The following is a 24804-nucleotide window of genomic DNA, read 5'->3' on the forward strand; positions in this document are numbered from 1 at the left end:
AACTGAGGGGGGTCTGTATTATAAAACTTTCAGTGGTACTGCTATGGTGACTGGATTTTGGACTGAACTGGACTTCCAGTCCCTACTGTGTTTGTGAAGTGATGACTGGGTGTATTTCAAAACTAGCCCACTGATACGCATTTTTTAACAGGAGTAGTATCTTATAAAACATATCAGTACCACAGACATGATATAACACAATTTTAACACATGTTAAAACTATAAGCTTTTGTGACTTGGCTGAGGACTCCTAGTATTGGACTCTCTAGGTCCACTTTAATAAATTTAGGGGGAAAAAAACCTTGTGTCGATCTGGTTTATAGTTTTGGAAAGAACTTAAGTATTCTTTTAATATATTTTAAAAATTGTGAATTTATTCAGTTATCAACAAAAAAAACTAAGTATATTTGTATGTATGTTCTTGTAATGTTTGGAGTAGTTTTTAAACATACATTTTAAACTTCACGAGTTTTAAAAAATCAGTACTAGGACATCTAGCCAAGTTAACTGAAACTTACAGGACAATTTTCGTCTTTTTTTAAGGCATCAAACTTCTATAGCTGATGTTATGATAGTTTGCCCGACCGTTTCCATGACAACATGATTAACTCGGCCACGACTTTCGACTTCGAATACGATCCCATGTGACAAGTGACACCCTTTGCCGGTATATATTAAATCTTCAAAACACTACACAGGTTTTGCCGTATGAGGTGCTTGTGATAAAGACATAATTTTTGTTAAACACAAAAAAAAAAACCTCGCTAAATTCCTAAGCTTTGTAGGGCACCAGTTCCTGCTTCTGATTAACCGGTACGTTCCACTATAATCTCGCGATATCTGTCACCAATACGCAATTGAGGATATTCGGTGGGCTGTGAAAGTCTAGCGTATGTAATACGCCATTACGCAAGGGCGTGGCCAAGTGGGACGGCGTGAGGTCGCGCGCCCGTAGGGCGAAGAGCGCGCAGGTTGCGATGGAGGAGAGGTAGAAGCGTGGCGTTCAGCGGATGGGGAGATAGACGGTTAGATGTCAAGATATTAAGGGAAAACCTTTCATCTTGAGTTTATTAAAGCAAACGTAAGATTGGGATTAGGCTTAGCTTCCGTCTGATAATACAAAGTTTTTGTACACCGACACTTTTTGAAACACGGAAAAATGCCGAACATAAAGATTTTCAGCGGCAGCTCTCATCAGGATCTGTCCCAGAAGATCGCAGACCGCCTGGGACTCGAGTTGGGCAAAGTCGTCACCAAAAAATTCAGTAACCAAGAGACGTGGTAAGTGCGACCTCGTGTTCGCTCGGTGAATAGATACCTCGTACAGAAAATGTGTGGATCTCTTATTTGCAATATGCGAGAGGTTTTTAGAGGGGCTACACAAGCACACCGCATGGACTACCCAAGCGCAGGCTGCGCAAGGCATTGTGGGTGATGTAGTTCAACGACCGAGCTCCCTCACGAGGCTCGCGAAGCGTGCGCTTCAGGGAAAACCGTTCCTGGCGTGGTCACGAGACGTGTGTGTCGCAGAAAAAAAGTACGTGGAAATCCACGACTACACGCATCTGCTTGGTATCTGTCTAGTAACATCAGTGATGCCCCCCGCAACATTTTCATTTGTATTCGTATTGTGAATTGGATACGACTATCATCAAAAATACGTCGTTTTGGCAACCACTGCCTAGTAACCATTCATTGTTTGTAATTGTCTTCCACCAAAACTGTGCGTTTTGGAGTGTGTGCGCACATGATCATGTGTTTCAGTGGAAATGTGTGTGTAGCTGCTAGTAAGAGCAGAGCTGTTGTGTTGGTGGTTGAGTCACTTCCCTGGAATTTTATGTCAAAAACTTAAAACATTTAATAAAGTTGACAGGCGTGTTCCTTAACCACTGCGCCCTCGTGAGTCGCATCCTCAGTGACCACACTACGTGTACCCTGACAAAAAACAGTAAAATAAATAAAATGTTTTTTTTTTTCCTTTCTCCCCCCCCCCCCCTTTCTTTTTTGAGATATCAGCATGTGCTGATATTTGAAATTTGCAGTATCGGCCCAAGGGCAGCAGGTGGCGTAGCGGTTAGAGCAGCTAACTTTGGATCTGAAGGTTGCGGGTTCACATCCCACCTCCAGTTGTAGTATCCGTGAACAAGGTACTCGCCCAATTATTACAGTAATAAGTAATAAATGGGTAAATTATTATAAGAAGCTTAACGTTGAGTTGCTTTGGAGAAACGTGTCAGATGTAGATATAATATTGCTGAAGACTGGGTGGCAAGCCGGTGTGGAATAGCAGATTTTTGTTTGTTGCCCGCACTTGCTGTCGGAGGGATGCAGGTCTCATCGCGCTCGCGTTTCAGAGATTCCTGTTTCGTCAGTCGCCACGGACGCCGCCCCTTGGAAATGCGGTGAACATACTCGCGTACTGCGAGTTAACAGGAAGCGAGGCCAAACTGCTTGATACTCGAACAAACATTTTGCAAATTAAATATTGAAACTACGCCCCACGTTGTTTGCGCACGGCTGTTCTCTCGATCAGGACTACTTCTGTTTTCTGCTCTTCGGTTACGTTGGATTTAGCCCAGTTTTTAAGAGTCTGTTTGACACCTGTTCATAGTGGGTGTTGGTAATTTATGCATATTAAATATTGTTTAAAATTTTTTCCTCGTCAGTGAGAGGTATAGCGATTTTTGTAAGAAAAAATCACTGAAGGCGTTGGTTTTGCTTTCATATCTAAAGAACCTGTGCGCTCCATTGTGGACCACGTGCTCTTCGTTCCCGTGTGTATCTGCACGTCCTTTAGATTTCCGCTGAATTAGCTACGCAGAGAGGATGTCGAAATCCTTTTCTCGCATCCAGAGTGTCGGTTTGTCCGAATAGCAGCAGGCCCCAAGTGTTCTAATTCTAATTTCTGAATCTCATTCTCTCAATCTTTGGGTACAAAAGTTGCAGGTTCGATAGCCACCTCCGGCTCTAGTACCCTTGAGCAAGGTACTTACCCTGAACTGCCCCAGTGACGTTATACAGCAGTATAAACGAGTAAATAATTGTAAGCTGGCAACTGTAATGATTGTAACCTTACCAGTGTACATTCCTTTGGAGAAAAGTGTCAGCTAAATGAGTAAATGTAATTATCTCCTCGTTACACGTAATTAGAAAATCTGTTTTACTCATTCAGCTGCTTTTCAGTATGGCGTGGTCGTATAGGAGTGTCATTATGTCAGTCTCTCGGGAGAGGTGAACTGGTGCTTCTGTATCGGTTTAATCAAATGTCTTAGGTTTTTTGGGGTGGCACAGCGGTGCAGTGAGTAACACTGCCCCCCCCCCCCCCCCCACACCACCTCACAGTGTCTGACTGCTGTGAGAGAACATGGGTTCGATCCCGGCCCGGTGCGTGTGGCATTTGCGTGTTCTCGCCATGTCTGTGGGTGTCCTCCAGGTACTCTGGTTTCCTCCCACAGTTCAAAATCATGCAGTTCAGGTGAGCTGGCAACTCTAAATTCCCTTTAGTGTGCGTGGCCACCTTGTGATGGATTGGTGTCCCATCCAGGTCAAACCCCTGCTGTACACTCAAATGATGCTGGGATAGGCTCTGGATCGCTGTGGCCCTGCACAGGTCAACTGGTTATCGGGTGGATGGAACTTTGGGTGTGTTTGTCAGGGAAAATTGATTATATGCTTTTGCTTGTTACAGAAATTTTACTTTTGTATTTGAGTAAACTGTGCGTTTAAGCGGTTCAAACATTTTTGCGTATCGGCTGTATGAATGCTCCTTTCAAGTTTTCACGAAAATAAAATTGCCAAGAATCTCGATGAGCTCAGCATTGCTGTCAGTACGTTTGATCACAGCCTCTTTTGTCTGAGGTGCCAAGTGCCGCGGTGCTCTGTGCTCTCGCCAAGTTAATAATCCTCAGATAATCGTGTTCATTTTTCTCGTGGCTATTATGATTTGGATAAGGAATGTCACTGGAAAGCACACTGGCGCACAGTCATCTTTGCGTGGAAGCTTACTCGGCATATCATTGACGTGGAGTGACAAAAACAGCCTGGATTTGTTTGAGAGTTACCATGGCAACAAGTTGTCAATTGCTTATGTAATGTTTCCCTTAGCTATCTTTCTGATGGATTATGCGGCGAGAGGGAAAATACGTTAAATCAAACACGCTAGCATGTCATAAGTGTGGATCACTTCTCTTTTTTTGTTTGGTTTAACAGGAGTGCCGAATTTGCTGTAGCTGGAAGGGTGATCATTACATTGTGGCTCCAGGATCTTATAACTTGACGGTTCTCTCGTTGCTTAGTGCTGTAACTATTCTATTTATTCATTGTGAGATTATCAGACAGTTGAAACATCTGGGTAATTTTTGCAACTGCAACGATGCTGGGTCATGACAAGATAAAAACCAAAACTGAGCAAAAACCATTTCACCTCAACCCCCTAACACACACATACCTACCTACCCACCTACCTTCTCTGGGGACCTGTCAGCCACCGCTTGTTTACAGGTGATAAGCAGGAAAACATCCCCGACTGCACCTTCCCTCCAAATATATGGATCACCCCTCCCAGCCAATAAAAATCCCAGGGGAACAAGAAGCAAAGTAAAGAGAACCCAGAATCGATAGAGAATAAGAATAGAAAGAGTTCTATCAAACACTTCAAACATGTGAAGCAGGTTTGCTAGAAATGCGGTGGCAGACTTGAAATTAGCTGCAGTTTGTATTTTTTTTAAAATACACGATGTACTGGCTGCAATTTTCTGCTTTTAAACACACTAGCAGTGCTGTGGAGTCGGAAGCAGTTATTGGGTTACTGGAGTCGGTAAAAATGTACCGTATAAGTGGACCCCAGAAAATTAGAGGTGTAATATGGGTTTAGGTCTATATTCGCCGAGTAAGTCGCCCCCCGAAAATAATGTTGGGCAGTGCTGTGGAGTTGGAGTCGGAAGCAATTATTGGGTTACTGGAGTCACACTCGAAGGTTTTGTGTACCGACTCTACACCCTGCACATTAGTTACCCTGACTTCCAGAACTGTGGTCACTGGAGCTGGAGCACTTCCTTTGCACATATTGCCTGGTCAGTGGTACTGGTTTACTAGCTCCATTAAATAATTTTTACTAATGGTTAAAAAAAATTCTGTTGAAGTGTGTTTTTTTTTTTTAGGTGGGGTGTTTTTTAAGGTAAATACAGTATAAGTGCAGCATGAGGGTGCCGCAGTGAACCGTACTGTGGGCTAGGGTTAGCTCCGCGCAGGTCCGGTTTCACTGGTTCACGTTGGCTTTCTGCCTGATTTCGTACTGATAGGTATGAAGATATCTGCACCCTGAGCACTTTGGGCTGCAGTAAGTGGGACGTGAAATATGCGCTTTCTCTTCTCCTTCCCTATGGTCAGATTTCCACTGCATTCCATTATTCATCTACAATATTCTTTCATTCACTGCTTTCTATTCTTCTGAATTGACTGTAAGGGGCACTTGATGGCAACTGGTCAGAGCTGTTGCTTTCTGATACAAAGGTCGTAGGTCGAATCTCACCTATTGCTGTAGTGTCTGTCCACAAGGTACCTCCCCTAAATTGCTTCAGTAGAAGAAATACGCAGATGTATGAATGGGTAGATAATTTCAGGTAGCTTAACATTGTGAGTCGCTTTGTTGGAAAAAGCATCAGCTACACTCTTTTTTGAAGAGATGTCTGATGTTGGTGCTGCTGTATTTTTTTTATAAACCAGTGCTCCCCGACTTATGATGGAGTAACATTCTGCGAAATCTGACGTAAGTCGAAAATATCATAAGTCAAATATGCATTTAAGACACCTTATACACGCTTCTGCATGAGACTAGGAGATGTGGATCGCTGCCGCTGCCTAGCATCGTGAGAGAGTATTGCACCGCATATCGCTTGCCCGGGGAAAAAAAATCGAAGTACGGTTTCTACTGAATGTCTATCGCCAGCTCCTCGTCGTAAAGTCGAAAAAAATCGTAAGTTGAACCATCGTAAGCCGGTGACCACCTGTATAAGAAAGTTTTTAAAGTAAAAACCAAGCAGAGTCCCATCAGCAAGGCACCCGGACCGGCCTGGGGTTTGACGTTGATCCGACCCAGCAGGAGGCCTAATCCGTTGGCTTCTTGACATGCAATTAGCAGGGTTTTAAACCTCCACCTGTGTGGTTGGATTAAAGTCATAAAGAAATGTTACTTTTATCAAAAATGACATGCTGTCTTGGCAGGAATCGCTGACTGCAGTGCAACGAGTGTATACAGTCGTGGCCAAAAGTATTGGCGCCCTTGCCTTTTTTTTTTTGCAAATAACACGGTTTTCTCTTAAAGTTAAAATTTATCCAAAGTATTTGCCTCCATGCTTTTTATTTAACTGTTAATATTACAGAATCTTTGTTTCTAAACTTTGGAACATACAAATACAGAAGAAATGGCATAGGCAAAATGATTGACACCCCAGACCCGATGTTTCGAAGTGCAGCACTTTGCTCAAAAAAAGTGCAATCAGGTGCTTCCTATAGTCATCAATGAGCTTCCTGCAGCTCTGCTGTCAGTGTGACCACCTGTACTTCTGTAGGCGGTTGTGCGCATCAGTGGTCATCGTGCGTACCATCCATCTTCCATTTCGTCTAGCAATTGCCCAGGCTTGTGAGTGGTTGACCGGTGGCCTGTGATTGACACTTGAAGGTAGGATGTTTCTTCGAAGGCACTCGTGCAGAAAAAACAATTGTTTGCCAGCAGAGACTTGTCGACAAGCAAAAGCCTCCCAACGACGAGCTATCTTAAGCGTTGAACGCCCGGAAGAAAATTATCAACTTGGCTCCATGAACACAAGCTGGCCACCAGGAGGCATGACCCCTTGTCTATGACATCCATACACCAGGATCAAGAAGGACATACATTCAGCATTGACAATGCAGAAATCTTATCCCAGGCAGATACAAAACATTCGAGGGAGTTTCTTGAGGCCTAGTACTCTTTATCCAATTCCATAAACAAACATTGATCTGGACCCCATCTACGAGCCAATACGATGCAAGGACCAACAAGGGCCTAACCGGTATCGTTCCGGTTTGAAACCAGCAACCGACCAATCAGAAATCAGAAGAACCACTCGTGCTCAAGGTCACATAAAACCAACCAATCATGTCCAAGCTTCAGGCAATCCCCCCCATCAAACTACATATAAAGGAGGAAGCATCCAACTCAAACCACACAACTTGCGCGCTGATGATGTCACCTTGACTGGTGATGAAACGGTTGCAACCTAAATGCCACCTCAAGGGTACCTTCTCCCAGGTGCTGTTTGGCGATCTCTACGCATGTTTTCAATGGGCTTCCGATGGGGAGTCGTCGGCCACCTGACCTGAGAGCAGTCTCGTGTTCAGTCTTGAACCATTCTAGGGTGCTTTAAGTGGCTTGGGATGTCTCTTTTGCTCATGCTATTTGACACTGCTGTTGGCCGATGCTGCTTGTTTGCAGTACAGTGAAACCCTGTTATAACGTTATCATTACGTTCCATAAAATGTCATTCTGAAAATAGTGGGGTCATGTTGAATCGGGGGTTCAAGAAAATCAGCGTTCAAACTGACCAAATGTTGAGCGGAAATCCTCAATCACCCCTGTTTTCATCCTGTTTGACCCTTTTTTTGAATGTCATCCAGGGTTTGTGTGCAACATTCAAATGTTGTGTACATAGGTCACACAGTATGAGGTTCCAATCAGTCTCTTTCCAAGGCACTTTTCCTGATGTGGGTCACAGTGACACGAGCGGGCAGCGTAGTCTAGTAACGCATGTCACCTTGCATTTGGAACACATTGGTTCAAATTCCTGCTTCTGCTGGAACTTATCTTGAGTTTGTCCAGTAAAAAGTACCCTGCTGTTTGACTAGGTGAAGGCAACAGTTGTCTTTTCACAGCAGCGCCTCTTGAGAGATCCCCAGGATTGCTAGAGATTATATTATGTATGTATGTATTATACACACTGTGCAGTGTGTTCTGGCTCTGTCCCCGCACAGGGGGGCCATGTTCACTATCAGTGCGTGAATGGCTGGCTGCTGTGGACCACAGGTGGTGGAGGCACTGGCCATCAGCAGGCTGGCAAATGATTAGCTGCGATAAGACTGGGACATAGGAGCATTGACAAGTTTCTCCTGGCCCTATGGTGTTGGTGCACCTTGCTAGCGATGATGTCGGGTGAAACCCAGGAGGCTGTGCTGCCAAGGAGCCCGTATTGAATTGGGGATTTGGAATGTTAAGCTTCCAACAGTTATTCATCTATTCATACAGCTTGGTAATTTTACTGGAGCTATTTAGGGTGAAGGGGGCACAGTGGCGCAGCGGGTTTGGCCGGGTCCTGCTCTTTGGGTCTGGGGTTTGAGTCCCGCTTGTGGTACCTTGTGATGGACTGGCATCCTGTCCTGGGTGTGTCCCCTCCAGCACCACTCCCTGTGTTGCCAGGTTAGGCTTTGGTTTGCCATGAACCCATTTGGGACGTGCAGCTTCAGCCACTTTCTGTGTCTGTGTACCCAATCATGGGACTTTCATTGATGGTACACAAGAAAGCAGGTGAGATTCATGGTTGGGGACAGGCGTGGGTTGGTCAAACAAACGTAGGCCTTGGGGAGAATCCGTTGTCGCAGTCGAGGAGGCGATGCAAGTGTCAGGAGCCATGGACATCAGAAGTGAGAACGAGGGATCGAGGAGAACTAGGGACTTGGAAGGAACGGGTGCTGTAGGGTGTCGTGGGTTCACTCGAGAGCGCTGGAGAGAAGGGTTTCTCAAATGAGATTCTGCAACCAGGGTTTGCAGGTCTGGCTTTTTTATACCCCGCTACTCTGATTTCAGGCAGGTACGAACGTTCAGGGCGAGGTCATGGGCGTAATAGTCCGACTGAAAAGAAGGAAGTCTTTGCCCTGCCTTGGGCTCACGTGCCAACGAACATCTGTAGGCATCCAATGCTTTGATGCACATCGCAAAGTAGCGCCGTTTGTTAATACGAATCAGTGTATGTAACTGGAATTTCAATATAATAGGCTTTACGAGGGGTGGTTTTTAACTGTGTTGAATTAAGTTGGACGTTCGTAACAATAGGTGGGATTTGAGCCTACAATCTTTTGATCCAACATTTCGGGAGGGGTTTGATAGTTAAATATGTGTGTGTCTGTGTGTTGTGATTTGTGTTTGGCCCTCTGGCAGTGTGGAGATCGGCGAGAGTGTGCGAGGGGAGGACGTCTACATTGTGCAGAGCGGTTGCGGGGAGATCAATGACAACCTCATGGAGCTGCTGATCATGATCAACGCCTGCAAGATTGCTTCAGCTTCCCGCGTCACCGCCGTCATCCCCTGCTTCCCGTACGCTCGCCAGGACAAGAAGGACAAGGTGGGGTACGGGATGTCCAACTGGTTTTTGTCACAGCTTGGGGTTCCACAGCTTTGTGAGTGGACACTGCTATGCTCTTGTTGTCCCCACGATCATGGCGAAAAAAGGACTGCTGTCACATGTTCCTGAAGGTTTTCCTTGAGTAGTTAGAGGATTACTAGGACAGCCGGTAGTGTAATGGTTAGAGCTGCTGCCTTTGGATCTAATGGTCGCAGGTTCGATTTCCAGCTGTAGTGCCCTTGAGCAAGGTACACACACACACTTTACCCTAAATTGCTCTGGTAAAATTACCCAGTTGTGTAAATGGGTAAATAATAGTAAGCTTGTGGTAATTGTAACCTTAACAGTATATGCCACTTTTGGAGAAAAGTGTCAGCTAAATGAATAAATGTACTATAAAGGGTTTTGCAGCCAAACGCTTGGTTACATGGTCCTACTTGTTCCCCTGCAGAGTCGAGCCCCCATCTCAGCCAAGCTGGTAGCCAACATGTTGTCAGTCGCGGGAGCCGACCACATCATCACCATGGACCTGCACGCCTCCCAGATACAGGTTGGATAAAAGTGCGACCATAGAGCGTTGGACAAAGATTACCCCGACTCTGAAACATCTCTGTGTGTGAATCCGAGGAGTGTGTGTTTCAGCGTGTAATGTCTTTCTCATTACACACAGTTAATAAATTCAGTGTTCACCACAAGGGAAATTCTAGTTATGCAGAAAGTACCCACACCTCACTGCATGACGATGCACAGGGAAAAGTAAGAAAGAGAAGATTTTGGCAGCGCTGGTGTTGTAGGGGCTTGAAATAAAATTCAAGGAACTAATTTAGACAGTAAATTGTTTCTGTCTATAATGGCAACTCTGTTTTGAGCCTACTGTTCATAACTGCTCCCCCCATGATACTTTCAGGGATTTTTTGACATCCCCGTGGACAACCTGTATGCAGAGCCAGCTGTGCTGAAATGGGTTAAGGAGAATATCCCCGAATGGAAAAATTGCATCATTGTGTCTCCAGATGCCGGAGGTGCCAAGAGGTGAGGAGCCATGAGGCCCCCCTGCTAGCCCACAAAGATGCTGCAGGCATTGAGAGTCTAACCCACGGCCCAGCATCTCACATAATGCTGCTTATGAGAACATTTGTGAATTATCTATTATACCTACCATATATAATGTTAGTTGAGTCACATGGGCAGCATTCAATAGTACTGCTGAATAATAATGGCCTGTTGATGCATTTATGGTTATTCTTTGTAGTTATGTGCTGCTGTATCCAAATTTAAAAAAAAAAAAAAAAAATGTTCACCCTCCTTGCAGGGTTACCTCCATCGCTGACCGGCTAAATGTGGATTTTGCTCTCATCCACAAAGAGAGAAAGAAGGCCAATGAGGTGGATCGTATGGTTCTGGTGGGAGATGTGAAGGACAGGGTCGCCATCCTGGTCGATGACATGGCCGACACCTGTGGCACCGTCTGCCATGCGGCTGATAAGTAAGCCCCTACCCCACGGGCAGAATATTCAAACTTTATGAAAAGGAGCCACTTCAGTGTTGTAGTCACCTGATCTTGCATCTGATCATGTGATGGTTGAGGTCAGAAATTTGTGTGGAAGTTCAGGCAGCTCAGTTCACCGGGGAGCCAGAAAAGGGAACAAAGCTGTACTCTGCTTAAACCTTAAAGCCTGAAAGTAATGAGCACATATGTAACACTTCCCTAAAATGAATTGATGCTCACTGTTGCACATCAGACCACCAAGTTATTGCACGCCTTTTCTTCCAAGGCTCACCAAGGAAATGAGTTTGCTTCGGCTTTAAATGCTATGTTCAGAAAAGTCCCTGATGGTAATGGTTAAATGTGCTTGTGTAGAGGCCTCAATTGTTGTGTCTGAATTGATAGACTGCTATCGGCGGGTGCTACCAAAGTGTACGCTATCCTGACCCACGGCATCTTCTCGGGCCCTGCCATCTCCCGCATCAACAACGCCTGCTTCGAGGCCGTGGTGGTCACCAATACCATCCCCCAGGAGGAAAAGATGAAGCACTGTCCAAAAATACAGGTTTGCACTCCAACAGAGGGACATGTTACAAATATTGTAATATCTTTGATATAATGTGCCTTTTTTAAACCCTTTTTTTTCTTTTTTCCCTCCAGTCCAGGTGCACACTATAAACAGGATAAAATGTACAAAAATTGGTTTTTGACTTTGGGTTGACAAAAGCCAGTGCCCAGTTGCCCACCTCATCACATTGCTACGGCACTGGGAAACAAGGCAGAAACAGTGCAATTAGTTCTTTATAGCATGACAATTTATAAATATAACAATTTGAAGATGTGCAAACTTGAAATTATTTATATTGTTGCTTAATTCTTACAGTTGCAACCCTTCTCGTAGTTGCAAAAACTAACAACCTTATACAGGAAGTTTATGATGTTCGTCGCTTTGGAGAAACGCGTCTGCTAAATGAATAAACGTAAATTAAAGCATGTTCAAACAGGTAGTCTTTTATATATAATAGTTTCTAAATTAACCCTGAAGTGAACCTGCACATTATGCATAGATTTTTAGATTTTCACTAAAAACGAGATAGTGAGACTCGGATGCACATTACAGCAACCCCTTGATTTGCAAAATTAATTTGTTCCTGAAAACGGTGTGGATACTAGTTTCGGGTACCAAAAACCTATGTCCCATTACTTTAAAAGTGAAAAATAATAATGCAATCCCAGCCAATCCAAGAACCCCAAACCGTTTTCCCAAATATCGCTAAAATACTTGTATAACTATCAATCCATGATTTCAGCAGATTTTGAAACGCTTCAAAAATTACCTAATTATGAAACACTTAATGAGGTCATTGATGGGTGTGTTTCTAAGCAGTCCATTTCATAATCAGCAATGAGCATTCAATAATGAAATTTTTCATGTTTGTTTAATGTTTAGAAAAAGTGCAGATGACAATTTAAGCACATGAGGCTTAAATGAGGCTTTCTGTGCCCCAGTGAAGAACAGCTGATGTGAGTTGTGGGTGAAGACGGAAGGAGGCTTGGCAGTCATACTTGCACCGTGACTGCACAAATGCATAGAAATACAAATACAAGATGGGAAACAGATGTACTGTAGTTGGTGCTATAGTGTACCATTACTATACTTCCGCTTCACTTGCATGACTTTGAAACTGCTTTTGGGCACACTGTTATACCGAAATTTTGGCTAAAGAGTTTGTAGGGATGGGAAGTTTTTATAGGTTTCTGACAAAGCGCTTTGGATCAGAGTAACATGCGACACGTTCTCCTGCAGGTGATTGACATCTCCATGATCCTGGCCGAGGCAATCCGCAGGACTCACAACGGCGAGTCCGTCTCTTATCTCTTCAGCCACGTTCCCTTGTAACAGCTTCTCTCAGGAGGCTCTGTGCTGCTCCAGCTGGAGAGGAAGAGGATCCCGACGGCCTTGCAATTATCTTCTCATCCCCACACCCCTTCTTCGCTCCCTTCTCCATCGCCTTGACCCTAGTTTTCCTCCCTCTTGTGTTCTGTTACACTGACTGCTTGACAGTCGGACACATTAAACGCTGACTTGAGTTAACCTGGTTCACCCTTTCTCTGCCCATTTGTCCAGAGGCAGCGAGCTACTTATGAGCGGCAGGGCCCAGTGAATGTCCATCTAGAACACAGGTTTCAGCTCACGGGTCAAGAATGTGCTTGATTTGTTCAAGGACCACATTTCCTTTTCTCCCACTGTTCACGTTGAGTGCATTGGCTTGGTCTATGCAGTCAAGAGCCTCCTTGGAGAAAAGGCCCTTTTGCTACTTTTTGTTGTTTTTTAAAATTTGTGAGAGCTTTTCTGGAAAAGTTTATTTTAGTTATGTTTTCTAAATAAAATCATCTATATGTGCTCACATTCTTGGTTACATTTCTGCAGTTCTGTTGTTGCAGGCACACTGCTGCCTTGAGTACCTTAGTTAATAAATGATGGCACTGTTTAGCTGCAGTGGATGAACATATTAAATAATGTGACTATTCACAGTAATAATTGCACCACTCTGTCCATTCACTTTTTCTGAGACTCCTGTTATAGCAGTTTGGAAATAGAGCAACATGCCAAGGTTATGCTCTATAAATGGTATGCTGCTCTTTTGGTAATGCATGAACTAAGGAGCTTAAAAAGCAGGATGCTGTGTAATCCATTATTTAGTACAAAGCACAAAAAAGGGATGTCAAGTGCCACTAGGCCACTGGGTTGCTTTGTGCAGCCGGAACGGATTGGGTACGATGGCATGAGGCCATTAAGATGGGTAAGATGAGTTTTGTGGTGTGTGTGTGTGTGTTTTTGTTTGTTTGCAGAAATTCTAAAGAGTTCTGCTACTCATTGATGACTTACTGGACTGCAGAGTGTAGGTCCTGCAGTTGTTGAATTCCCAACAACCTCAGCATTGGATGACGAGGCTCAATAAATAAAATGTTGACACACAGTGAACTCCCCCATACACACACAAATACACATACCCTAGTCTGCCAGGAGCGTGGCTGAGAATGACTAGTCTGGCTACTGCTGTCCCATTGCAGGCTACATAACCTGAACTTGTCTGGTGAAAATATGCATTTTCCTCTAGCAAATAAAAGTAAAATATTTTTAAAATCTAGGCACTTTTCAAAATATATCATAGTTTTTATTTTTAAAAGCCTAGATACTTGCTGTTTTGCAAGAAATCCTCAAGTATATTTCTGGCATGAAGATATTATGCACTATTGGTGCACTTATGTTTTTAATATTTATTAAGCTGGTTTGTAACACTTCTGTTGTTTTTCGCAGTTGACCATGTGGGGATATGATTAAGAACATGGTAATAGACTATAGTCAGGTCTCGTCACACACTTAAGTTACTGAATACATGACAATTAGGTCACGTTCCTTTCAGCAAAGACTTGTTTGAAAACATCTTATAATTTTGTATTCAAGAAATTTTGTTACCTTTTTAAATTTTATACTTGCTGGCAGGTATATTACTGCATTACCATGAAAACAACATGAGCGGTCACCATGAAATTCAATTCAGCAGCACTAACCCTACTGTATTATGGCAACAAGGCGTCATCTAACAGCATACAGCATCTTAACAATGACCAGATGCTGTATAGTCTAAATAATTTATCATTATCATGGCTAGTAACAAATTTTGTCTAGTCTGAAACTGAATTCCATTCATTTTCATTCATTCACACATTTGTCTCAGAGCTATTAAAGTTAAACTTTTGGTACAGGTGTAATAATTTTTAAACAATTTTTACATACCATTTATGATCTCATAGTAATTTCATGATGATATATCAACAGATTTCACAGTTTAAGCAAATATACATTATTTAGTACATTTGAAAAGCCAACTCCTTTGTGTCACAAGAGCCCGTTATTACACAGAAAATTGTGCAGTGCTGAGCACTGATGGGGACAATAAAAAACCAGCCTGTCCAACATACTATTTACATTTACATTTATTCATTTAGCAGACGCTTCTGTCCAAAGCGACGTACATCTCAGCAAAATACAATTTGTGCATTACATTAAGAGAAAGAGACATGGCTGCAGACATGTGACTCTTAAGTAAACCTAGTTTGTTACCTTCCACTTGATGCACCGATGTTCATCACTCGAGTAGGTACATAAAATGCAGGATAGATGAATCCTGATAACCTCCTACTATTTTTTTTTATATAATATAAGCTACACAACCATGTACAATGCCACAGTAGTGGCTGTATAAAGGCTTATCTGGTGATGCTCATGAAGTTATGGTGCATGAACATTTACACCATACATGAGCTTGAGAGATATTGGGAGAAATGGATCTGGAAAAGGTGAGTTTTCAGACCCTTCTTGAATGTAGACAGAGGTTCAGCAGTTCTGAGTGAGACAAGGAGGTCATTCCACCACAACGGAGCCAGAACTGAGAACCTCCCTGCTTTACCACGGGACCACCAAGCGAGCGGAAGTAGACAAGCGAAGGGGTCTAGCTGGGGTGTAGCGGTTGATCAAGACCTGTAAGTAGCTGGGAGCAGTTCTACTGATGCATTTGTAGGCAATAACCAGGGTCTTGAATTTGATTCAGGCAGCTATAGGAAGCCAGTGCAGAGAAATGACTATGTTATTAGTTTATTGTACAAGGAGCCCTAATAGTTTCCACTGGGAAGAGAAATGTTGACTTTTATTAATTAAGGTGACACTTTTCTCCAAAGTGACTTATATTGTTAAGGTTACAATGAGTTACTCATTTCATTGGCACAATTTAGAGTAAGTACTTTGCACAAGGGAACTACAGCCATTGGTGGGATTCAAACATGCAACCTGGGGATCCAACAGCAGCAACCCTAACCACTATGCTACCAGCTGTATTATGTATTAGCATAAACGTTGCTATTAATGCATAAGAATGCATATTTCTTCCATAGTAATACCAAGGGTGATTATAAATGTAAAAGAACTGAAACGGAAAAGTTTGTTCCATTTCTGGCACCAGGCCTTCCTGTCCAGTTAACAGTTGACAAGATCCCCAGCATCTCAAATCAAGACTTCATCATTGGAAAATAGGTAATAAATAGTGGTATGTTACAAAGTACAGTGCACATAAACAAGTTATTACTAAAATAATTCCATATTGAACAAAAGAGAAGTAACTCGACCCATACATTATGCAAATTCACAATGCAACTCTCTAGTTCAGTTCTTAGCCCTAAATGATTATCCCTCCCTAGGGGAGCTGCAGGGCAGCACACGCTACAAGGCAAATAAAAATTATTTTGTGAAACTTCGAAACTTTTAAAAAAATGAAAACATATTCCATTAGATATGAAATAAGGCAAGTACACAGATAAACTCCACATCCAGTGTGGAACAACTGACAACGGGATCTTGTGAAAGCTAGACCGGAAATTGCCACTTTTAGGTGGAGCTTCTGATTGACAGATGGGCTGGCCAATAAAGCAATAAGCATTTGAACTAATTTGTCCAATGAACATTACATAAAGGGGCGGGCATAGGCCACACAGCGCAAACGTTATTGTAATCAAAGCCGTAGCTGTTATTTCTTCAAGATCCGCATCGTGAACGGTATCAAGAGTCAGATCTATTTATATGTTAAACTATATCTCATCAAGTTTGGTAATACTGACATTTTTAACCGTCTTCATTTTCATAGGTTTTGCTGTCATTAAATAACAATTACATCATCATGGTTATAATATATTATAATATAAACTTAAGTCAGGCGAGATGCGTTTGTTGCGCTTAAAATTATTATTTGAGTGAAGACGCCAGCAGGTAATGAAATACATTTTCTTCTTCATAAATATATTGATTCATTCAAGAGCAAACGATGACTGTTCTTTTGTTTTCTTTTTTTCAAATCTCCCTCTCTCTTTTGTTCAGCCCAAATGATGGAGCGCCTCGCACAGCCGCTGTGACAGCGGGCTGAATAATACACGAGAGATCATCATGATCATCCAGTCCCGCGCAGCGATTAGTTTAAAAAAAATAAGAAGTTTCTGAAAAATGTGCAGTTTTCGTGTGTTAAGCAGCACATGGTTTTAAGGAAACGAAAAAGGGTTGGGGTGGGAGGTGGAGGAAAATGGCAGTGACAGTGTTTTACTCCAACCAACACCCACTTCTGTCTTTAGCGGTGTGAGAGCTCTCATTTATTATGTTTTTTTTTTTTTTTTTTTTTTTTTTTGTTAAATTACCTGTAGTGGGTCAATATTAACGTGATAATAACTTGATTTTAAGAGTCCAGAATCTGTCATGGGGGCTCTGATACTCTGATATAGATTTCGTGCATGATCCAAAGGTTGCTGTGATTTCCATCCATCCATCCATCCATCCAGGGACAGCTGGTACCCTAGTGGTTGGAGCTGCTGCCTTTAGACCCAAAGGTTACAGGTTCAAAATCCTACTTCTGGCTGCAGCACCTCTGAGCAAGGTACTTACCCTAAACAGGTCCAGTAAAAATGACCCAACTGTATACATGGGTAAATAATTGTAAGTACATTAATACTATAAGTGGCTTTGGAGAAAAGCATCAGCTAGATATAATATAAATTTATTCATATGCCTTCTTCCTGAAAGTGTGTGTCTGGTTGTTTTTCTTATAAAATCTGTTTTACAATACTCTCCCTCTCCATATAGTTCCAGCATTACAGTAAAACAACCGGCACCATGTTGATCCCTGCATTTACAGCAGTGATGGGTGCAAGAAGACACCATACCATGTTTTTACTGTGCTGCAGTCACATGATCCGCAGTAATAAATCAGCAGAGCCTAGTAATATACCTGCTACTGTTTCTACATTTGCATATGTACATTATGGGTGGCATGGTGGCACAGCAAGTAGCGCTGCTGTCTCAGCTCCTGGGTGGTGAGAGAGGATGTGGGTTTGATCCCTGCTCAGTCTGCATGGAGTTGGCATGTTCTCCTGTGTCTGTATGAGTTTCCTCTGGGTGCTCTGGTTTCCTCCCACAGTCCAAAGACATGCTGTTTAGGTTCACCCATAGTGTGTGAGTGACAGAGAGAGAGTGTGTTCCACTGATGTATGGATGAGTGACCCATTGTAAATAGTGTATCTAGCAGTGTAAGTCACTGCAGTGAATAAGATATGTGGGCTGATAACACTACATACAAGGATGCAGCCAGAACTTTTTTCAGGGGTGGCCAAAAAAAAAAAAAAAAATCACAGCTGACTCTGACATGCTCTACCAAAAGCAAATTCTACAGACAGAAATTCTATAAATTCTACAGAATTTATTACAATTGTATACAAGAAATTACACCGTCAGTACTTAGAAATGTCTAAAAACATTATAATATAATTTAATATGATCCTTATTCTACATCATTTGTATATTTAGATGCTAATGATGCATGTTGGGTATTGGAAAAAAAAAATTATGTTTGCAGAAACAACTGCATGAGTGTTTCTGCTCATTTCTGATTCTGGTCTGATGTGTGTTGTGTCTGTAGAGCTTCTCCACAAGCTCCCTCTCGGACTGTATCTCTGCTTCCTCCTTGTCTCTTAGCAGCACACATTTCCCTGCTTCTTTTTCATTTCCAGTTTCGCTGCTACTAGTCCTCAGTTCGTAAAACAGGAAAGTATCTTCCTGTCTTCGCCTGCTTTCCTTCATGCTCTCTTCAGTTTAGACAAACACACCTATCAAGAAACACTTTTATTATTATTAAACTGAACCACTACTTACAAAAAACACTGACAGACTCATAATATCAAAATATGATGTGGTAACACCATTTTTAACAATTAGCAGCTGCAGTAACTTTAGCTAACATTAGTAACTACTTACAAAAACACTGACAGACTCATAATGTAAGAATATGATGTGGTAACACTATTTTTAACAGTTAGCTAGCAGCTGCAGTAACTTTAGCTAACATTAGCTAAGTTATGTGGTATTATTAATGGTAGGGTAACATTTTCTCATGATGAAACGCCGCAGTACCTCAACTTTTAACAAATTTTCACAAAATGGTAGTGAAATGTAGGTAAACAACACACATTTTACTCTCCCGATCACCGTATCCTCTTGCGTTGCTCGCTAGCGCTGGACTTGGCTTGAGTAACGGTACCGAAGTTCAGTTTTACCGCTCCTACTCCTCCCTCCTACACAGAGGTTTGTGCCGTGCGGGCCGTTCGCAGCTCTTCAGCCTGATAGCGCCGTACGGAACACTATGCGCATCATACAAGTTTAAGCGGCGAAAAAAGTCACCTGTCAGTGTGGTCAGAGTGCTTTGTACAAGAGGGGTGGCCGAGCCTTAGTCGGGGTGGCACTGGCCACCCGTGGCCACCATGTAGCTACTTCCCTGACTAGATAGAGTTCATTGGAAGTCACTTTGGAGAAAAGTGTCTGCTAAATGAATATAAAATATATGTAATATAAATACACACACACTTTCTGAACCGCTTGTCCCATACAGGGTCAGGGGAGCCTAACCCAGCAACTCAGGGCATAAGGCCAGAGAGGGATGGGACACACCCAGGACGGGACACCAGTCCGTTGCAAGGCACCCCAAGCGGGACTCAAACCCCAGACCCATTGGAGAGCAGGACCTGGTCCAACCCACTGCGCTACTGCGCCCCCCTATAATATAAATATTTGAAATGAATTACTTACCCCCAAGGGTGGCGCAGTGGGTTGGACCGGGTCCTGCTCTTCAATGGGTCTGTGGTTTGAGTCCCGCTTGGGGTGCCTTGCGATGGACTGGCATCCTGTCCTGGGTGTGTCCCCTCCCCCTCCGGCCCTACGCCCTGTGTTACCGGGTAGGCTCCGGTTCCCCGTGACCCTGTATGGGACAAGCGGTTCAGAAAATGTGTGTGTGTGTGTGTGTGTGTGTGTGTGTGTGTGTGTGTGTGTGTGTGTGTGTGTGTGTGTGTGTGTACTTACCCCCTGAGGGGTGTGGTGGTGCAATGGGTTGGACTGGGTCCTGCTTTCCAGTAGGTCTGGGGTTCAAGTCCTGCTTGGGGTGCCTTGTGATGGACTGGCATCCCATCCTGGGTGTGTCCCCCTCCCCTCTGGACTTATGCCCTGTGTTGCTGGGTTAGGCTCCAGCTCCCTGCAACCCTGTATCAGACAATGTGTGTGTACTTACAACCTTCTGTCCTGTGCTCACCTCTTCATGTATGAGAAGATCAAACTGTGAGTCTACATGCATGTAATGTATGCTACATACATGTGGTGTGTACTACATTTGTGCAGTGTATGCTATTTACACAGGCTGTGTGTCCATCATGCAGAAGCTGTATGATGTCTTGCACATGGAGATGTTGGAATTGACAGGCTTCCTCCTATAATGCACTCACACTTTTCTCCAGAGTGACTTATAGTGTTGAGCTACTTACAGTAGCTGACCAATTTATGCAGCTGCATTTTTTTTCACTAGAGCAATTTAGGGTAAGTACCTGGCCTAAGGTAGGGGGTGTGGTGGCGCAGTGGGTTGGTCCTGGTCCTGCTCTTCGGTGGGTTTGGGGTTCGGGTCCTGCTTAGGGTGCCTTGTGATGGATAGGCGTCCCGTCCTGGGTGTGTCCCCTCCCCCTCCGGCCTTACGCCCTGTGTGCCGGGTTAGGCTCCGGTTCCCCGTGTCCCATCTGGGGCGAGTGGTTCGGACGGCCGGACGGACCTGGCCTAAGGGTGCTACAGCAAGAGAACATATTCCAACCTGCGGCCTTAAGATCTGAGGGCGGCGGTGTCATCCACTACACTATGAGTCGCACCGCATTTTTCACCAGACGTGCAAAACTCCTCCCGCATCTTTTTTCCCTTCATTAAAAAAGTGGTAAAATCTCAACATCAAAACCATTCTAAAAAAAACAAAAAAAAAAGGATAATATAGTCCTTATGTTTTGAAGATCACTACACAGAACAGTACACATTCCACACGCACATTGTCTGAATCGCTTGTCCCATACGGGGTCGCGGGGAGTCGGAGCCTAACCTGGCAACACAGGGCAAAAGGCTGTAGGGGGAGGAGACACACCCAGGACAGGACGCCAGTCCATCGCAAGGCACCCCCAGCAGGGATCGAACCCCAGACCCAGTGGAGAGAAGGACCCAGTCCAACCCACTGTGCCACCACACCCCTCTCAGTACCTATTCTATTTATTTTCAATTAATGCTTGTCCAGTGTAGGGTCACAGTGGTCTGGGGCCTATACCTAAATCACAGGACATGAGTCAGAGTACACCGGTCCAGTGGAGGCGGTCACACTAATTTATTCACACATATATACACTAAGTGCAGTTTGCTCACTCACTACTGGTAACTGCTTGTCCAGGTCAGGGTTAGAGCAGTCAGGGGCCTATCCTGGAAGCACAGGGCTGCTTCAGTGTATACCTCATGGTGCTGCGTGCTTATTCTTGAATGGGCCGCTCTTGTTTTTCCAGTTGCGCTGTTGCTGCCGCTTGCCTAGCTTAACAACGAGATGGATGGGAGAAGTGTGGCCAATGAAGAGGATCTTGCTGCAGCCCAGGATCCAGTCTTGTGGTTCCACAGCTACCTGCATGGTGGGACATCCAGCCTGCTGTCCACCCTGACAACACTGATCACATTTCCTGTTTACAAGACCGTGTTCCGGCAGCAGCTCCACAGCACCCTGGTCCGCGAGGCCGTTGGACAGCTCTACAGAGAGGGTCCACGGAAGCTCTACAGGGGGGTGGTTCCACCCCTGCTGGTGAAGACGCTGCATGGTACACTGCTGTTCGGCCTTCAGGACACACTAGTGCACCAGCTCTCAAGTGTGGGCGCTTGTCTTCTTCCTCCGTTCCTACTGCCCGCCCTGGCGGGACTTGGCACGGGTGTTGCGGAGGCCCTGGTCTTCACGCCGTTCGAGCGAGTACAAAATGTGCTGCAGAACAGCGGCAACGATCGCAGCCTGCCCACACTGCGCAGCGTACTGTCACGGCTGCGCTCCAAAACCCTGGCGGCCGGCTTCTACCGAGCTCTACTGCCTATACTGATCCGCAACGCCCTGGGCAACAGCATCTACTTTGGCTTGAAGGACCCCATGCGAAGCATCCTCACGGAGCACGGCGTCTCGCCTGGGGCTTCCTCCTTCCTTTCAGGCGTGGTGAACTCTGTAGTCATCAGCCTGCCCCTTTACCCCCTCTCAGTGCTAGTGGCCAACATGCAGGCTCAGGTTGGTGGAAAGGCGCAGGGCGCTTGGCGTTCTTCGTTGACACTGTGGCATTGTAGGCAGCGCAGTCTGACCCTACTGTACCGCGGTGGCTCCCTGGTCATCTTTCGATCTTGTCTCACGTGGGGCATCACCACAGCCATCTATGACAGACTAGAGAGGCATATGGGCTGAGCATCCAATGACACATTCGTGCAACTTAATGGGTGTCAGTGCCACTCTTTTGGGGACACTGCTGTATCACCCATGAACAAGATACTTGATCTGAAAAAAATCAGGCAGCTGGTGGCGTCGTGGTTCACGCTCCTGCCTTCGTATTCCACCTCCAGTTTTAGTACCCATGAGCAAAGCACTTGAACTAAGTTGTTCCACTAAACGTACTCAGATGTATAAATGGGTAAACAATTTTCGATAACATTGCAAGGGTCAGATAAATGCAAACGGTATGTAAACCTTAATATTCATGTATTAGCTAAGGAAAAAAATAATTAAATGAATAATCATCATCCTCAGCTTCTCACTGGTGCCTTAAGTGTGATGAGCTGCCCATCTCTGTTGGTTTTTGTCGAGCCTTATTCGTGAAACACGCTCCTCGGATCAGTCGAACATCAACAGTTTTTTATAAAGACGTGACACACCTTTCTATGTCAGTCAATTACTCTGTTTTAATTTGGTTTTAAGTATTTATTACTTGATTTGGTCGCTGCCAAGAGTCCAAGTAGAACATGCAGAAGCAAGAAATATTAAGGAACTCAGTGGAACTATGTCATGAGTTTAGAGTAAGTATATAATGAGTTTTGTACTCCATGAGTGTGCCTTAATGGGGCTGACTCCGGTTATTATTATGCAGCTGGTATGTTTCCTCCATATGTGTCATGCTGACCTTCAGTATTTATGGATTTATTATTTTTATTCGTTTTTTTTTTTTTTATCGGTAGAAGTTGCGTTAACATGAAGCCGCTGTCTTTCTATCAGTAAGAAACACTGCCAGGTTTTGCCAATAGCATCTTTTTTGTTAGAAGAAACAAAATGAACCTGTGAGTTACACATGTAGAGGAATCACGAGGAGAGTCACCTTGAATTTGATAATATTTAATAAAGAATAATATTTATTCTTCGGTGTTGTTCCAGGGTTCGGCAGAGACAGCAGCAGGACAAAACCAATCTCAGAGTAGTCTTTTGAAATAGTCGTGATGTTTAAAAATACAGCTAAATAAATTTACTGTATTTCAGAAGAGAAGTCTAATTGTAAGATTGATTCCTTTTTCTGCGGTGGCGCAGTGGGTTGGACCAGGTCCTGCTCTCCGGTGGGTCTGGGGTTCGAGTCCCGCTTGGGGTGCCTTGCGACGGACTGGCGTCCCGTCCTGGGTGTGTCCCCTCCCCCTCTGGCCTTACGCCCCTGTGTTACCGGGTGGATAGAACAGTATGTTTGATTTCCTGTGCCTTGTCACCTTTTAAAGCCCTGCAGTGATTTTATCAATACTTTTTGTATTTTTTTAGCACTGTTCATTCTGAGTCCAATGACTGAGCATTTCTGTAAACATGACAATAAACCCAACTGTGGCTTCACCTGAATCTTCCCTCATCTTTTTTCCCATCTTTTCCAGCGCCTGTATAACCCTCTCCTACTTGTGAAGCCACTACAGTGTATGGCATTGTATTGCTTTAAAAATATCTGAGTAAAATATCTGAGTGCTTGCCCAAAAATTTACCTGAGCACTTTTTTGATCTGATACTTTCTGTACTTTTACTCAAGTATTTTTTTAAATTAACAGTGCTGTTTCCTGACCATTACTCTACCCACCTCTGAAAAGACTGACTGACTCAATCACAGCGACAGTAGACAACAGATTGCAACTTTTAACCATAAGGACACAGATGGAGGACAGAATATTCCCGTGCACTTTATTAACATGGTCACGGAGTAAGCAGTCTGTTCCAAAGGTGTGAACAGCGGATGGATGGTGACCGGAGACTCACAGCAATAGGTTCAGCCTGTAGGTATTATATACTGTCACTCATAGTCAGAGAGTAAATTACACAAATAAACTTCAATAGCGACTTTACATTTTGAGTCCAAAATGAGATATCATGTTTGTTTCCTAACAATGAATATAATTTGTGGCCTTCCTGCCTCTATCAAACATTCTAAGTGTATGAAGTCCTCAATATAACGTGTCCAACCCAACCTAATCGTCTCCAACTCCATATTATCATACTACCCTCCTTATAATCAATCGGTAAGATTAATGCTGTTTAAATGCCCCAAAGGCTATAAAGTCAGAATAACAGGACGGTAGTAAAGCAGTGCAATTTTTTTAAAGTAGGCAAAGCTGGTGAACATTTTCTGATCTTCTGTAAAGCTGTTCTGTACAAAAGGACTCGTTGGATCTGGAGAAGGTGGAGTCACATCCCCACATGTAAACACCAGAGGGCCTCCTTGCCGAAATTCTGGAACAAGAAGCTCCTGATGCACCAGTAGCCTGTTTGCATAATTATCCTGCAGCTGAAAGGACTTGATTTTGACACAAGGGTTGTTGAGTTTGAGCCCAAGACTGTTTCTTCTAGGCTTCAGATCGTGTTCCCTCAGTCAGTTACCTGGCCCTAAGTCAGTCTTTGTGTTGCGCTCGAAATACACTTCCGGACATGGATCCACCAACCTTGTGTCCTCTGAATCATAGCTGGAGTATCACTTCCAGCTGGGTATTATAACGGGAGCAATTCAGTCTACGTGGGGTAGCACAGCAGT

General features: G+C 43.9%; 2 protein-coding genes across 2 annotated transcripts; both read left to right on the plus strand.

Moving 5' to 3' along the window:
- Positions 1-915: 915 nt before the first annotated feature.
- On the plus strand, positions 916-13215 carry prps1b (phosphoribosyl pyrophosphate synthetase 1B). The gene is made up of 7 exons (XM_018737428.2): positions 916-1281; positions 9191-9374; positions 9826-9924; positions 10282-10406; positions 10687-10860; positions 11266-11425; positions 12668-13215. The coding sequence occupies exons 1-7, from the start codon at positions 1160-1162 to the stop codon at positions 12758-12760; spliced, it is 957 nt and encodes a 318-aa protein (XP_018592944.2). The 5' UTR covers positions 916-1159; the 3' UTR covers positions 12761-13215.
- Positions 13216-16441: 3226 nt separating this feature from the next.
- Positions 16442-23120, plus strand: LOC108925369 (solute carrier family 25 member 53-like). Its single transcript, XM_018737228.2, has 2 exons — positions 16442-16684; positions 21307-23120. The coding sequence occupies exon 2, from the start codon at positions 21345-21347 to the stop codon at positions 22227-22229; it is 885 nt and encodes a 294-aa protein (XP_018592744.1). The 5' UTR covers positions 16442-16684; positions 21307-21344; the 3' UTR covers positions 22230-23120.
- The last annotated feature ends 1684 nt before the right edge of the window (positions 23121-24804 follow it).

This window comes from Scleropages formosus, chromosome 13 (genome assembly GCF_900964775.1).
Source record: "Scleropages formosus chromosome 13, fSclFor1.1, whole genome shotgun sequence".
Lineage (NCBI taxonomy): Eukaryota > Metazoa > Chordata > Actinopteri > Osteoglossiformes > Osteoglossidae > Scleropages > Scleropages formosus.

Coding starts and splice junctions, on each gene's coding strand:
- LOC108925369 (XM_018737228.2), top strand. CDS start 21,345: ATGGATGGGAGAAGTGTGGCCAATGAAGAGGATCTTGCTGCAGCCCAG.
- prps1b (XM_018737428.2), top strand. CDS start 1,160: ATGCCGAACATAAAGATTTTCAGCGGCAGCTCTCATCAGGATCTGTCC. Junction 1,282..9,190: donor TTCAGTAACCAAGAGACGTG/GTAAGTGCGACC, acceptor GCCCTCTGGCAG/TGTGGAGATCGGCGAGAGTG. Junction 9,375..9,825: donor GCCAGGACAAGAAGGACAAG/GTGGGGTACGGG, acceptor GTTCCCCTGCAG/AGTCGAGCCCCCATCTCAGC.